The sequence below is a fragment of the Furipterus horrens genome, unplaced genomic scaffold (genome assembly GCF_987537825.1).
Source record: "Furipterus horrens unplaced genomic scaffold, mFurHor1.1.pri manual_scaffold_15, whole genome shotgun sequence".
Taxonomy (NCBI): Eukaryota; Metazoa; Chordata; class Mammalia; order Chiroptera; family Furipteridae; genus Furipterus; species Furipterus horrens.
The window spans coordinates 8611385-8625938 of NW_028327185.1; the positions used below are offsets into that span (position 1 = coordinate 8611385).

The 14554-nt window shown below is 46.0% G+C and overlaps 1 protein-coding gene across 1 annotated transcript in view; it reads right to left on the reverse strand.

Moving 5' to 3' along the window:
- Positions 1 to 3223: 3223 nt before the first annotated feature.
- DUSP10 (dual specificity phosphatase 10) overlaps positions 3224 to 14554 on the reverse strand; it is a 35390-nt gene continuing 24059 nt past the window's right edge. The window contains exons 3-4 of the mRNA XM_090263429.1: positions 6913 to 7281; positions 3224 to 3801 (exon numbers count right to left, since the gene is read on the reverse strand). Coding sequence (XP_090119555.1) covers positions 3536 to 3801; positions 6913 to 7281 — 635 coding nt within the window. The 3' untranslated portion in view covers positions 3224 to 3535. The remainder of the gene's footprint in view (positions 3802 to 6912; positions 7282 to 14554) is intronic.

Below are 14554 nucleotides of genomic sequence, written 5' to 3' on the forward strand. Positions count from 1 at the left end.
ACAGCTGCCTAACGCCTAGAACAAACCCCTCATTCTGCATGTGTGTGTGTGTGTCTGCTTCTGCTGGTACACATATCGCTGCACCTTTGACGAAGGTTGTCACGGAGGAGGAAGTCAGACCAGGGAGAGCACTGCCACTCAGTCTATCACCTGCGTAAAGGCGGGCGGTCCGCTATGGACATTTAATTTTGGACAATTTTCCTAAATACTGTATTATTGCCCATCCTTAATAGTCATTTTTGACCTTTTCTTCCATGTACATCCATGTGTAGTAACGGTTTCCAATTAGAGCTTGAAAGCAAACATCAACCCATCTTTCCTGAGATTAGACGTGCCATGTTTGGGGAATAACACATACGTGTAATGTATTGTGGCTTCTTTACGAGAGTCTGAACAAACAGGGTGATAGTCATATTGCTTGATACCTATTCAGTTTGGCTTTCCAGACGTCTTGCCTTCCAGAAGGTGCAGCTAGAACTATATGCTAGGATTCTATTTCAGTCAACTCATGAGGTGTGGTTCTGGTCCTGGGTCTTGACTTGGATATTGCTTTTTTTTGTTTGTTTTTATTATAAAATCCCATTTCCTCCTGTTCCCCACGTTGTAGGACCCTTTCAGAAGTTCACCTTTCCTCATTTCCGTCAGCAGAAAAATGTGATTGCTGGGCTATGTACTTGGTGTCCCTTATGCGTGTCCCCTTCCCTGCCCTACTTCTCGCCCTTCCTGTCCTTGTCCCAAAGCAGCACGCTGTCGTGCAATGTGAACTCTACATCCTGGTTAACCTGCAGCTATTATTGTGAGGGCATTCACTGTTGAAATAAATTTACACAGGGAAGCCAGAGGTGCTGTTCTGTCCAACTTAAAGTAACAATGCCTTCTGTACCTGTTTTTTTTTTTTTTAATTAGATATATTAAAAATGAATTCTCTTAAGTCATTAAATTCATTCAGCATGAAACAAGCCTTGCTGGGTGGACTCTGAGAACGAGGTATGCATTGGTCAGGGGCTCTATCTTCTCGGGAAGATGACGCTCCAATTATTTCCCAGCTCAGCACTAAAGCTCCCAGGCACCTCGGGAGGCCCAGAAACCTGGGGAGACTAGTTTCTAGGGTGCTGTCTTGGTTAATCCATATTATTTTCATGAAATGGTTAACATTCCTCATGAAAAAATAGAGGCTAAGTGACTCACAACAGTTTAGCAAAAGAGACCTGAGACTCTCTCAGAATTCTTGGGGTGCTGCCTGGCAAGCTTTCCTGTCTACCCCAGGACTGTCTTTCTCTCAAAATCATGCAGTTTGAAAAACATAAATGATGTTCATGTATCTTAAGAAGAGAAATTGTATTCATTTTCCTCCTTGTATGTTTTAAAAGAAAAAGAAAAAAAAGGGAATACGTCTTACATTCCATCAGAAATTTAATATTTGGACTTAGAATCAACAAAAAGAAACGTGTAGTAAAGCTTAATAGAAATGTCTAGATATTTCAAATCACTAATCACAGATCAACCCGACTCCTTAAATATGCTCTACCAATTATTAGTCTGAAGAATATAAAACACCACATGAGAGATTTACTTTTCACCAACACTGTGGTAAGTTCAAATAATTCAAAACAGCTCTCAGTTCATTCCTATTAACTTCCAGCTCTACTTTTCTAATAAGAGAAAAAGTCAAGTCACTTCTAGAACAGCTATTTAAAAAAAATAAATGTCCAAAATATTTTGTTATAACATTTGTAAGCAAATGTTCACAAAACTATGCCAAAGGTAGTCATATGGAATTGGACATGCCAGAATTCTTCAACTCTGTTACCTTTGGCAAATTTGTCTGCTGTGAATCTTCCCTAAGGCCAAGATCCCCTAGACAGCTACCGTCATAAAATGTAGCAGATATTTGGATTGGATTCCTCCTCTGTGCCCCACCCCCACTCGTGCAGATGGGAAGCTCATGAAATCCAAGCGCATTAACCCAGTGGGATCGAGAAGCTGTACCCGGTGAAGCTGACTTCAGTTTGCTGGCAAAAGAGTAGGAAATAGACATTTGCTGTAGTGCACACTCCATGGTTAATGTCACTAAAAATGTCAAGTGCACTAGTGACAAGGGAGCAATGGGGGCGACTGTAAGGAATCCTCAATGGCAGATTGTCACAAATATTTATCAAATAGCCTCTGGGGAGAGCGCAGGATTCTAGCCAACCCACCAGTCAGTGACGTGATTGATGCGCAAAGCTCAAAGGCTGGTATAGAAACCCCGTTCCTTAAAGTGGCTTACTCGAAGCTTCCCTAGCTGAGAGGAGTTACGTGTACAGAAGACGACGCGGGGGCTATGAGAACAGAGGCGGCCTCGGGGAAGATCCATCCTGGAGCTATTCTGCTTCCTTATTCATTCTCGGCATCACGTTCGCCTCCTCACCTCTCTTCCCCCCTAGAAAAACGTGTGTTCCTCCCAAGTTATGTGACATGGACAAGGTACCAGAGGTAAAAGATGCTTGACCCTGAGTTGAGGAAAAGAGGTGGCAACAAGACACGTCCCAAGATGAGTTTCATTTATATAATGAAAATAAATCTGTACACAATCAACAGAAACACACCCAGTTGTTTTTTTGTTTTTTTTGCGAAAAATATTTTTAAATAAATTTTTGTCTTTTTTTTTTTTTTTTTACATTTGAATATACATACGTAACAAGGTTTATGGCACTGTAACCAGAATCAAATCAAAAAAAAAAGAGGAAAAAGGTGGGAAGGAAAGTAATTGGTTTTAATTCCTTCTTACCTCCGAGCTGGTACTTCTGCACTATCTGCCTATCATTTGGCTGCCAGCTCTACCTTGCATACTCAAACACCCTATTATTGCACAGTGAAGGCATATGGTACAATGGTCAGTCCCTTGCTATTTCAAAATAAAAACCTCTTAAACCCAGAAAGGGGAAAAATATAATAATTCAGAGTATGAAACACACAAAATCAACAGTATCGTCTCTTTCAAGAATGTGAAGGGTTCTTAGACCACAGAAGGCTGGCCCGATTTCACGCGGCACCGGTGAGCCGGACACAGCTTGGTTTGGTTGGGTTTCTGTTATCTGCATGAATGGCCCAGGGAGATCCCAAGTCTTCATGATGCAATGTTTTTTCTACTTACTTTTGGTTCTTTTAAATTGGTTTAAAGTGTAGTATATTCGGTCTATGAACCTGCACAGACTATATAATCATAAACTCTACAAATAGCTTCAAAGGAAAAGGGGGAGAAACAAGTTTTATTATGTTTATTGTTGGCTTAAAAAAAAAAAAAAAGACTTGGTTAGCCTCCCTGCTTTATCAGTTCTTGGGAGAGAAATCTCAATGGGCATCAAAAATTAAATTCTCCTCATACTTGTTAAAAATAAAAAAGTTTTTAAATGAGTTTGTTTCCATTCACAAACTTTACGCCCATCTAAAAAATAAAAAATAAAAGGAAAGAAAAATCAAAGAAAGACTCCATCCTGCTTTCCCTTCATCTCCTGACGGAGAATAGTCATCCTTCCAGGCCAGACTACCGTTGTCACACGACTGTCTCCACGCCCATCAGCTTTGGTGTAAGGATTCGTGGTGTCAACCCGCTGTTTAGGTCTTCCTCAAACTCCAGCAACTGCCCCATGAAGTTGAGGTTTGGGGAAATAATTGGTCGTTTGCCTTTGACAAATTTATAAGCATCAGTCATGGTCATCCGAGTGTGCTTCATCAAGTAGGCAATGACGATGGTGGCAGAGCGGGACACCCCAGCCTGGCAGTGGATGAGGAGTCCCTTGTGGCACCGGCGAGCTTCCTCTGGACAAAGGGAGAGAGGCCGGAAGTGAAGGGAAGGACACAGAGATGGACAGCGAGTTAACTTTCAGCTGGCCTTGGCCACGCCGTATTTCGTAGGGAAAGAATAAATTAAAACGGTTTTAAACCCAAGTATAATTTAACGGGTCATTGTGTATGTTTAAGTCACCACCTCCGAACTGGCTAAAAGCAATCTTGGCATACATAAGCTGCTACATTTCTACATTTAAAGAGAAGAGCAGTGAAAGAATGATTCACAGTAACAGCTGACTTTACAGGTGATGGTCGCCGACTGAAGCGTGAGCCACACTACAATTAATTTCCACGCTAAATGAGCTACCACGTAGACCCCTCTGATTAAGGAGCTTCATTCCAATTGCCAGACTGTGTGACTTATTGAAATGAGAGTTACTAACAACATTTTTTCCAAACAGTGATAGAGAAAAAAAAGAACAGTTCTTTCTTTATGCTATAGAACAAGAACCAGTGTTGAATAAATGGCAATTTTAGTCTTACTATACTCAGACTGAGGTTAAAGGAACAAAAGTCAACTAGAAAGTTACTATACTCAGCTTCTCACCAGGAAGTCCTGCTGCAAGGTTAGCTAAAGATCGTGCTCCCCAGGCACAGGGGCTGTCTCTGTCTGAACTGTTAACCCCTGACCCATGGGTGCCTTTGGCATATGATGATGACTCAAAAGCTGGAGGAATTTCAGCAATGCTCAGAGCCCAGAGCAATGGGACAGGGCCAGATTTTATATGTTTCAGATACTGTATATTCAGTGCTGAAAGCTCAGCAGAATAGCTTGTGGGAGCCTCTTGAATGGGTTCTTAATGACACCCCTAGACTGAAAGGCAACCCCAAGAAAGTGTCCATGAAGGGATAGCAGTTACATGAAAAACTGGAAAGGGGAAGGAGGCCCGTGATTTCACTTGAACTGTCAAAAAAAGAACCATCATGCAAATTTTCATCTTAAAAATCTGTAGATTGGGCTTACTTCTCATAGAAAGGTATTTCAGGAAAGTAGGTCCCTTTTTCAATATCGTCTCTTTAGCACCCACTAGTTACCAATCACCACACTGAGACCGGAAGGCGTGGCGGTACGGAGATGAGCTGCAAAGTGCCAGGTGTGAGCACTGGTCCCACTAAACACTAGGAGAGTGACCTGATGTGAGTCACCTGAGCCTCATCCCGCTGTCTGCAGAATGGGAATAATACCACCCAACTCAGGAATAAAGAAACGGCATAGATAAACCCTGAACCTAGACTCTCTTTAGTTTAGACTCTCAGTGAATGTGCTTATGTTCCCAAAACTTGCTATGTTTGTCCGAAAGCAAGACTACAAGATTTCAGTTTACTCAATGATATAACAATAAAAATACAACCAGCCTCTCCAGGCTGTGATCTGGAATTGTTTTCCAGGTGAAAGGCCCTTTGGTATTGGTTTATTCTCCATCTGAAAAAGGGGGTAAGCCTGAATACCCTGTAAGGAATAGGGGTGCTTTGCTTGCAGTCCTCTTAGAGGAAGCACATTTTATGCTACTCACTGAAGGGAAACAGTTTCCTAACTTCCCTCAACTGGAATTAAGTCAGAAAAACAGCATCCATAACATTGTGTTCCAACCAGGGAGTTCCTCATCTACGCGATGACAACAAACATTTTGTTCTCAGGGCTCATGGTCTGGTTCAGATATTATTAATAACGAATGTAAGGGACCTTTGCATCCACGCGTGGTACCAGTCAGGAATGAATGGCCCCAGCTTACTGCAGAAAGACTCCTGGCCTTGGAGCCAGGGGCCCTGAGTTCTGGTCCCTTCCCTGACACTATGACCCTAGAGAACTCACTTTCCTTTCCTGAGTTCGTTGACCACTGACAGCTTCCTTCTGGACTGAAGGCTCCCTGGTGCTGCACTGAAGGCACAGTTAGCAAGGACAGCAGCTGGACAACGGGGCTCGAGCTGCCTTTTTGACAACAAACTCACCAGACCCGATGGCTGTTAAACCCAGGACTTTTTCTGACAGGGGGGCACCAAACATGAGTGCACCCTCCCCAGGGCCCAGGCCAGCAACAAGCTGCTGCCACAGTTAGGAAAAACCCTGGGTCACTCTTTTGTGATAATAAAGGTTAGTGTCACTTGAAAATAAAATGGTTGAGTATCTGCTAGATGCCAGGTGTTCCCCAAATGATCCTTTGAGCTTTACAACAATTTGAAGCTACAGAGGCAACAAAAATTAAAGTTAGGATTAGGGTTCAGCTGGCCATGGCTTCCTTCTGGAGATTAAAGCCTGCTGTTGCTAGAACGTCCCCTCTTGGGTACAACCCAGGCTACACAACATGCTCTTTCCTAGTTCAGTGAATCTGGGGTAAACTGTCTAAGGAAATCTAGTACCATCTCGCTAGCTCTCACATGCATGCCCTTTGCTACCCCCATGTTTAAGAACTGAGACAGAACAGGTGGAGGAAAAACAACTTCCCCTTCTACCCACCTTCACTCCTCTCTCTCCCCCGCATCAATGCGATGGGAATGGCGTTCCCTACAGTGTTACACCTGACCGACACAGATCCTTCAGAAGCAGCCTTTGGTTGGCGGTGCGTTTGCCTCAACCTCATGTAAAGAGGCTATACCAAGGGCAAGTTCGCTGAGCTCCAGGTAAGGGAGGTAGGTGTGGGCGAGTCTGGAGGTGGTGGTATACTCACTATAGTTGATTTCCTGCAAAGGGCTGCGGTAGACCAGAAAGCCCCAGTACCAGCTCTGGTCCCCAGTTGCTTACATTCTACCCAAGTTCTCGAGCAGTTACGTTCTGGAACACAGCAGCGCCAACCCCCAGCGCTTTCTCGTTGAGACCTTGAGGGACTGAGGACTTCCAGCTGAACGGATCCTGCCCGAATCGAATTACTGATCTTTTAGATTCCCCCAGATGGATCCAGCACACCTGATGGGTTACGACTCAGGAGAAGCTGGGCTACTCCAGGCAGCAGAGCCTGAAAACCACCCAGATGAGCTTTTGGGGGGAGAAACCTAGACATGAATCTTGAACTTGCTCTCAAAGCAAAAGCCAGAGGGGGAAAGGAAGGCGGACGAGGCGGACCCCCTCCCCCGGGAGATAGTTACCGATGAACTCGAAGGCCTCCTCGAAGTACTGCCGCAGGTTCTGCTTGTTGCTGTCGGTGGCCGGCAGCCGCTTGTAGCTGAGCAGGCCTTGCTCGTAGTGGTAGAGGGGCAGGTGCGTGGTGACATTGATGACGTAGCCGATGTTCAGCCGCTGCATGGCGGCCAGGTCCTGCGCGTCCTGCTCGTTGCCCAGGAACAGGAAGGGCAGGATGGGCGTCAGCTCGGCGTTCTCGATGTCGGGCGTGGAGGGCACGGGCTGGGGGAGCGTGGAGGCCGCGGCCGCGCCGCCCCCCGCCTCCCGGCACTCCTGCAGCTGCAGGGAGTTGTCGCACAGGTTTTCATGGTTCTGCTTGAAGCTGCTCAGGCCACCTGCAACACAGACGCGGCACGGGTGAGGACGCCCGCCCGCCCGGCGGCGGGGAGGCGTGCGCGCTGTGGCTGGCGAGCAGAGTGAAGTCAAACGCGAGTCCCTTTGGAGACTCGGGATGGGCTTGAGGGTTTCGCCGCCTGCCGTGCTCGGGCCACGCGCGCTGTGCACACGCCGGGGCTGGTCCCTGGGCGGAGCTCCGCGGACTGATCGCGCCTGCCTTGGAGCCGGGCGCCGCGGGGCCTGTGTAGACCCGTGCCCCCCGGAGCCGAGGCAGGAGCTTTTGCCAGCATCTGGGCCCTGCACCCTTCCTAAGCTCGCCTCACCCAGAAGGACAGCTTCGCTTCCCACACAGCCTAGTAGCCATGAGCAGGGATCTTGGAAGAGCCATCGAGCTTGGCTGTGATCCCAGTTCCACCACTTCCTGACTCTGTCATGGGCAGATGTTAATTTCCCTGTGCCTCAGTTTCCCTACCTGTAAAACGAGGGCCCTGGCATCTACCCCTTAGTGTGATGGAGGGTCTGGAATGAATAAATAGATGTTAAGGACTCAGCAGGTCTCCTGGCACACGGTGTCGCTCAACAAGGGTGTGCTGTTTTTATCGGTATTATTTATATGATTGCCCACAGGCTGAAGCAGCAGAGAAATGCTTGGAAAAGACAAAAACTATAGGGAGGTGTGAGGTGGGTTTTCCTTATGACCTCTTTTTGGATGTGTGTTTGTCTTTCATAGGCCACCAGCTGGGGACCTGGCCCACAACCCAGGCCTGTGCCCTGACTGGAAATCGAACCGGTGACCTTTTGGTTCACAGGTCGGCACTCAATCCGAGCCACACCAGCCAGGGCTCCTTATGATCTCCTTTTTGATACACTCCTTGCGGATCAATGACAATTTTCCACCCCGACTTCCAGGAGGGCACAATATGAGAGCGGCCCAGACCCTTGCCCCTGTCTTTCCAAGGCTGGTGTGACCGTAAACCCAGCAGGGAACTGCTAACAGAGCCATGAATACCCCCCGTTGAGCTAGCTTAAGGCTCTGCTCTGCCTCCTAAATGTTATGGGTCTAGTGGAAAAGGCTGAAAACTACCATTTTAAAAGCGCAGACCTCCCCCTCAACCAGGGGAGAAGTACAAGAATATATCTTAAGGAAATCAGCTGGTTGTGTATGATGTTCGCTACACCATTATCTGTTTTATAGAAAAGGCTGTTTTTAAAAAAAAATTAAGGGGGAAATTAATATAGTCATTCAATGGGATATTATGTAGCCATTCAAGGTTGTGAAAAAAATATGAAAACAAAGAGAATGTTTCCGTTTAATATTAAATGAAAAAAGCCAATTCAAAAATATCCATCATACATGTGAGCAAAATGGAAGGACTATGCAACACAGAACAATTTGTTTAAGTTAGGACATTTCTGGATCATAGTTTGCTCAGTTTTTTCCTTTACTGTTTCCTGGGTGCATCACACATATGGATCAGCCTGCAGGACTATGAGGGTCAAATTATTCAATATACAAGTAAGGGCTATGCAATCAGACACCATTACCACCAAATTAGCTCTAATTCAAATCCAACAGAAATAGATACACTCTGGCCTCTCCTTTGAAAAGAGGAGGAAGTTGAGGAGCTGAAAGCTCCCAGAACACGTTGGCGCCCCAAGATAGGTGCCTTCCAACCCTCTCCGACAGTTGCAGGAGCTAAGGCAGGAAACAAAAGCGCGAACAGGATGTGGCTGTGTTAAAAGAAGGCCAGGAAGTCTGTCTGTCCACAGAGCTTCTGAACTTAACACATGTCCTTCAAGTCTCATCTTTAGCAACCACAGCAGGAAGCTCCGGACTGTAACCTACATGGAGTGTCAGGGTTGTTTACGGCCAACGCATGCAGGGCAGGCCACGTAAACCAGGGGAGTCGTATTTTTAGGTCCGGCAATGCCAAGTACATTCCAAGGGTTAACATTAGGATAATTTCACTCATCTGTAAGTGTCAAAACGTACCCTTTTTTCCTTTTTTTTTTTTAATCCTCACCTGAGGATATGTTTATTGATTTTAGAGAGAGAGGAAGGGAGAGCTAGAGAGAGGAAGAGAGAGAGAGAAACATTTATTGGTTGCCCCCTGTACACCCCGACTGGGGATTGAACCCACAACCTAGGCATGTGCCCTGACAGGGAATTGAACCTGCAACCTTTTGATGCACAGGAAGACACTTCAACTGACCCACCCCGTCAGCACCTACCTCTTCTTTTTGAAAAATTCATTTTAAATGATTTTTAGAATTAAACTCTGCCCTTAAATAATTAGTTTATTTTACTATGAAATCATGGTAAAAAAAAAAAAAAAGTTTGGACGAAAGATCATTTTTAAAAGTCGACAGAGGAAATGGAAAACCTGAAAAACTTCACTAGTGAAAACATGTAAATAAATTGAAATTACCCACTGTCACCGTCAGGAGCTCCACAAAAGAGGCGAAGGGGTTATTTTAAAATCTCAGCATGGCCTCTATAAAGTCCCAGTAAACAGTTCCACACTGATTCTGTGATGGGAACACTAATTCACTTTTTCTTTTTCGAAAGAAAAAGGCAGTTGTTACACTTTTTCATATAAGATGAGAGGAAAGAACAACAAAATGAACCCAAAGAACTTTCTAAGGGGGAGGGAGAGAGGAAAAAAAGAACTTCTCTCTGTTCTTATTTAGGGGACAGAAGCCGTAATTTGTCTTAAAAGCAGCTAGTTAAAAAAAACTGCGCGCCAGTAAAACCCCCCACACAGAAACAGGCAGCATCCAGCTTTTTAAAATTCTGCCTCTACACCTCCCTTCCCAATGACATCAGCTGGAGGCTCCCCACCTGCCCAGTTGCCATAGCAGTTACACAAAGACATACAATGACATCAGTTGGCATGATATCAGCTCTTTGAGTGCAAACAATACAAGAAGAAGTACTTTGTTTAAGGCCTTTGGTGCAACTGTGTTCTGGGGAGGCAGTGATGTAATATGCTAACAGGTGGCATGGGCCTTCCATTTGCCTAATGGGGAAGAAACCACGGGGGGAGGGGGCGAGAACTGGAGACAGACACACACTGAAAGATCGGAATCCCAGGGGGTGCTCATGTGCAAAATTCGGGGTATATTGTACGTTCAAGCCATGTGGGAACTCGGCTCGGAGAACACTGAGAGATGTGGTGGACAGAGAAGGAAAGAGAGTAATTCCAACATATTAGTTGCGCCAGAAAATTCTCATTGAAGGCTATGAAGAAGCAGTCTCCCGTGGGAGCGCTGGTCTGATGATGAACTCCAGCAAGTCCTCCAGGAGTGTTACGGGCATTAGACGCAGAGGGCACTTTCCCTGGGGAGTGTGCTTAAAGCAGAATGAACCAGGACACTCGCGCAGTGGTCGTTTTTAGAGCCACAGTCCGTAGGGAGAAGGGCTTTCTTCTCCCAGGGCCTGGGGGGTGTGGGTGTGGGTGGGAAGCTAGGAAGCGGGGAGGAAAAGCAGTAGGGCTAATAAGGTTTTCTCTTTCAATCCTTCTCCCTGATCTGACCCCATCTTATTCCACTAGCGGCGGAACTCACTGCTCCCTGACTGGGCAGCTCTGACGATTCCTGCTCAGTGGAAAGCTAGGATTACTCTGTATCTGTTATTAGCACCGAAGAAGATTACAGAGTGATAACCAAGAACTGAAGTAGAGGCGGTGCGGCCTCATGGTTAAGGGTGGGGGTTACAGGTAGCCACACAGACCCGGGCTGCGACTGTGATTCCGCCTTGTCCGAGCTGAGAGACTGTACCAAACGCTTCCTACCATTAAGCCTCCGTTTACTGATCGGTACAGTGGGTATAATAGCCTCTGCCCCTACAGTACAGGAAGCCCGTGTAAATATGTTGATATGTAACCAGACGCCTGATTAATAAGGTCTTATGCCTCGGGGCCCCAAGTGCGGGACTGGTGACTCTGAGGCCAGGCTGCTTGGGTCTGAACCCCAAACACTAGCTATGCCGTGACCCCGCACAAGTTTCTTACCTCGTGGCCCCTCAGGCTCCCCACACATAAAACTGGGATAATAATAGCACTACTGTTTTGAGGGTTAAACTGGTTAATAGAAATACAGTCCTGTGAAACATCATCTAGCCCATATGAAAGCACAGATTTTAATCCTTTGGAAAACTGCCCTTTTAAAAATCTTTAAAAAATTCTGCTTCATATAATGACGCTAAATGATAAGCAAGCAAATGTTCTCGAGTTCTTCCTCTTACAATTTTATTTAAAAAGAAGTAGGAACGAGCAGTTTTAACGTGTAAATTATATGCTCAAAAAGAAAGCAACAGCTTCCTATCCTTCCTAAATGAATATATCGAACTTCTTTTTTTTTTTTTTTTTTTTTTTGGTCAAAGCTTCCCCAATCAAGGCTGCATGTCTTTTTTTTTTTCCAGTGGAGTACTGAGGGTTTAATTTAATTTTTTAAATCTTTTTATTTTCCAATGACCGTTTACACTCAATGTTATTTAGTCTTAGTTTCAGGTTATGGCACAGTTGTTAGACAATCATATAAAATGGACTGCATGAAGCTGCTCTCTTCCCCCCCCTTACCCTCCCCTCCCCCCTGCCCTGCTGCCATGAGTCCCCCCCCCCCTCCCCCAGGCTGAGTGCTCCTTAGGCACAACTGCTTGTAGTCATCAGTGCAAACACATCCCAGGCCTGAGTGACAATACCCAGGCAGCGCAGTTCCAACCCTTATCCCCAGGCTAGGTTCTCTGTCAGCAGGCATCTGGTCAGCCTGGGGACACTGATGGCCCCCTAAGGCAAGGCACGGAGCCCTACAGCTGGCCAGGGGACCAGGGAGGTGGCAGTGCCACTGAAGCCCTGGGTTCACCTTGGGGCGGGAAGCCTGTCTTGCTTGTTGGCTCCTGCAGTCCTGAAGACAGAAGAGCCTGTGTGGTGCGATTCAGGAGCGGGGTTCTGGGCGGCGAGTTACAGAAACCACATCCAAATGCAGAATTCTAAGTAAGAGATTTCCATATTCTAAAGGCGGACAGCGTTCTAGTTTCACGCTAAGCTGGGAAGTGAGCACTTCCCAGAATTTTAACTAAAACTCTCACTGAAGGTCAGCAAATGGAATTAACCCCTGTGACAAGTGAAGGGGGGGCTAAAATTAAACTCTTCTAGAAGCTTGCTGCAAGGATATTGATCACCCCTTTTGTTGTCTAGTTTTTCCTCCTGGGTGACTAGTCTTTGAAAGTCAAATGGTACTTGGACAGCGGTCAAAGGCACACACACTGGGCCGGGCTGCGGGGGTTAGAAATCCGGGCCCCCATCACTAGCCAGCTGTGTTTCCTTGGACAAGTTACTAAACATCTATCTCTGCACCTCGCTTTCCACATCTGTAATACGGAAATGGCAGTAGTACCTAATTCCACAGGGCTCCTAAGATGGATAGAATGCTACACAAGGCAGCTATTACTACTGTAAAGGCAGACGATACTGGTACAAAAATGGAGCCCTCACGGATAGGCCCTGTGGGTCCTCCATGGAAACTGGAGTACATCGGAGCAGACAGCCAGGACTCTATTTGCACAAGGACCCTTGTGGAGGAAACAAAGCTTTGGATCAACTGAAGCTGATGTCAGCTTCCAGAGCTGAAACGCTCAAACACAGAGTCAGAGTCACTTCATACTTTTCAGGGCAGAAGACAACACACTTGACCAGGAGAAATATTTGGGAGGCCAGCTAGATCCACAAAGATTCCTTCTGCTTTTTGTTTTCCACTGAACCATCTCCAGAGTCAGTGGAAGGATGGGGCATTTTACAATAGGAATGATTTCAAGTTCATTACCAGGTGGAATCATCTAACTTTTTATGGTTCCGTCCCCAGGGGACAGTGTATTGCTTTCCTAAGGAGAGTGAAGAATACGGGAACATGTTTTGTTACCCGGGGAAGAAAGAAGCTTGGAAGGCTGTGCAGTTTTGATGGTGGGGTCCCTGAGTCAGAGAGAAGTAGCCGTATGATCGTATCATTTGACTGCTTACAAGTAAAATGACCAGTATTTGAAAAGACATAAACAAGGAGGTAAGATAGTGCTGAAGACTTTAAAGAAACGAACACTCATTCTCTTGACTCTGACTGAGCACATACTCATTATTTGGGCAAATACTGATAGGTGTTCCAGGAAGATTTCTCTATCCATTAAGCCCTCGCTTCGTGGGCTTTTTACTGTTGGCTCTCTCAGGTAGAAGATATAGGTTATTTATAGGTATATTTTGAAAAGCATCTTTAGAAGGCCATCCATGAAACATGAGGAAGCGGGGCAAGGGTTTCGCTGTGAATTTAGAATAATGGCTCTGCCACATGCCAACTGGGTGACTTTGTGAAGGTGATTGGGTCTTTCTGAACCAGCTGTCCTCAGCTACAAAATGCGGGCACGGTACGTGGTCATGAACATCATGAATGTGTTCTGAGACTTTAAGCAAAAACACAATGAAACCAATTGTCTACAGGCTAACCTATAGAAGCAAGAGTTACGTTGCTAACGCGTCTCATCACAGGGACAATGGAATGGCTTGAATGAAATGACAACATTTATTTGAGGACCTGCCATAGGACTATCAGGTCTGCTGTAAGGATGCGATGAGACTGGGAGTAAAAGACCCATCCTGTCATCGGTAGGAAGGCAAGCAGACCCTGTGGCCATTTGGATAATAATGGCCGATGGAGTAGCACAGAGAACGAGCGCTCCGGGAGGACAGATGCAGGAGGGTCAGCCGGGGCCTCCGGTCAAAGGAGGCTTCCTTACATCCCATACCTTGAAGGGTGGTACAGTTGGTTCAGAGAACTGGGGAAAAGGAGACTGACTATCTGCCAGAGCCAGTCCCAGGCAGGGGAAAGGATGCCAAAGAGGAGGCCCCAGGGCAGCCTACCTGCAGCTGCTCTTGTCAACGACTCATTCAGTGTTGGTGGGTCCCAGCTGAGACTCCACAACGCAGGAGGAATTGGCACGCAGAATGGGGTTGGGCCTGGGCTTGGTGCTCTTCACCGGAAACCTCATTATATTTATTATTTATGTCCTAAAGTTTCAATAGAATTGAAGAGGGAAAAAGGACATCGAGGCTTATCAAACAGCCATAAATGCATCCCTGGCAAATTTTCTGGATATGTATTTCTAGAAATTTTTGAAATATATAGAAAGTGCTTGTATCGTCACTGTGACTCAGGTTACCTCACTTATTTTTGTTTCCCTTAGATTATCTGCCATCCCTGCCACCCCAACAATCTGGCAGATTATAA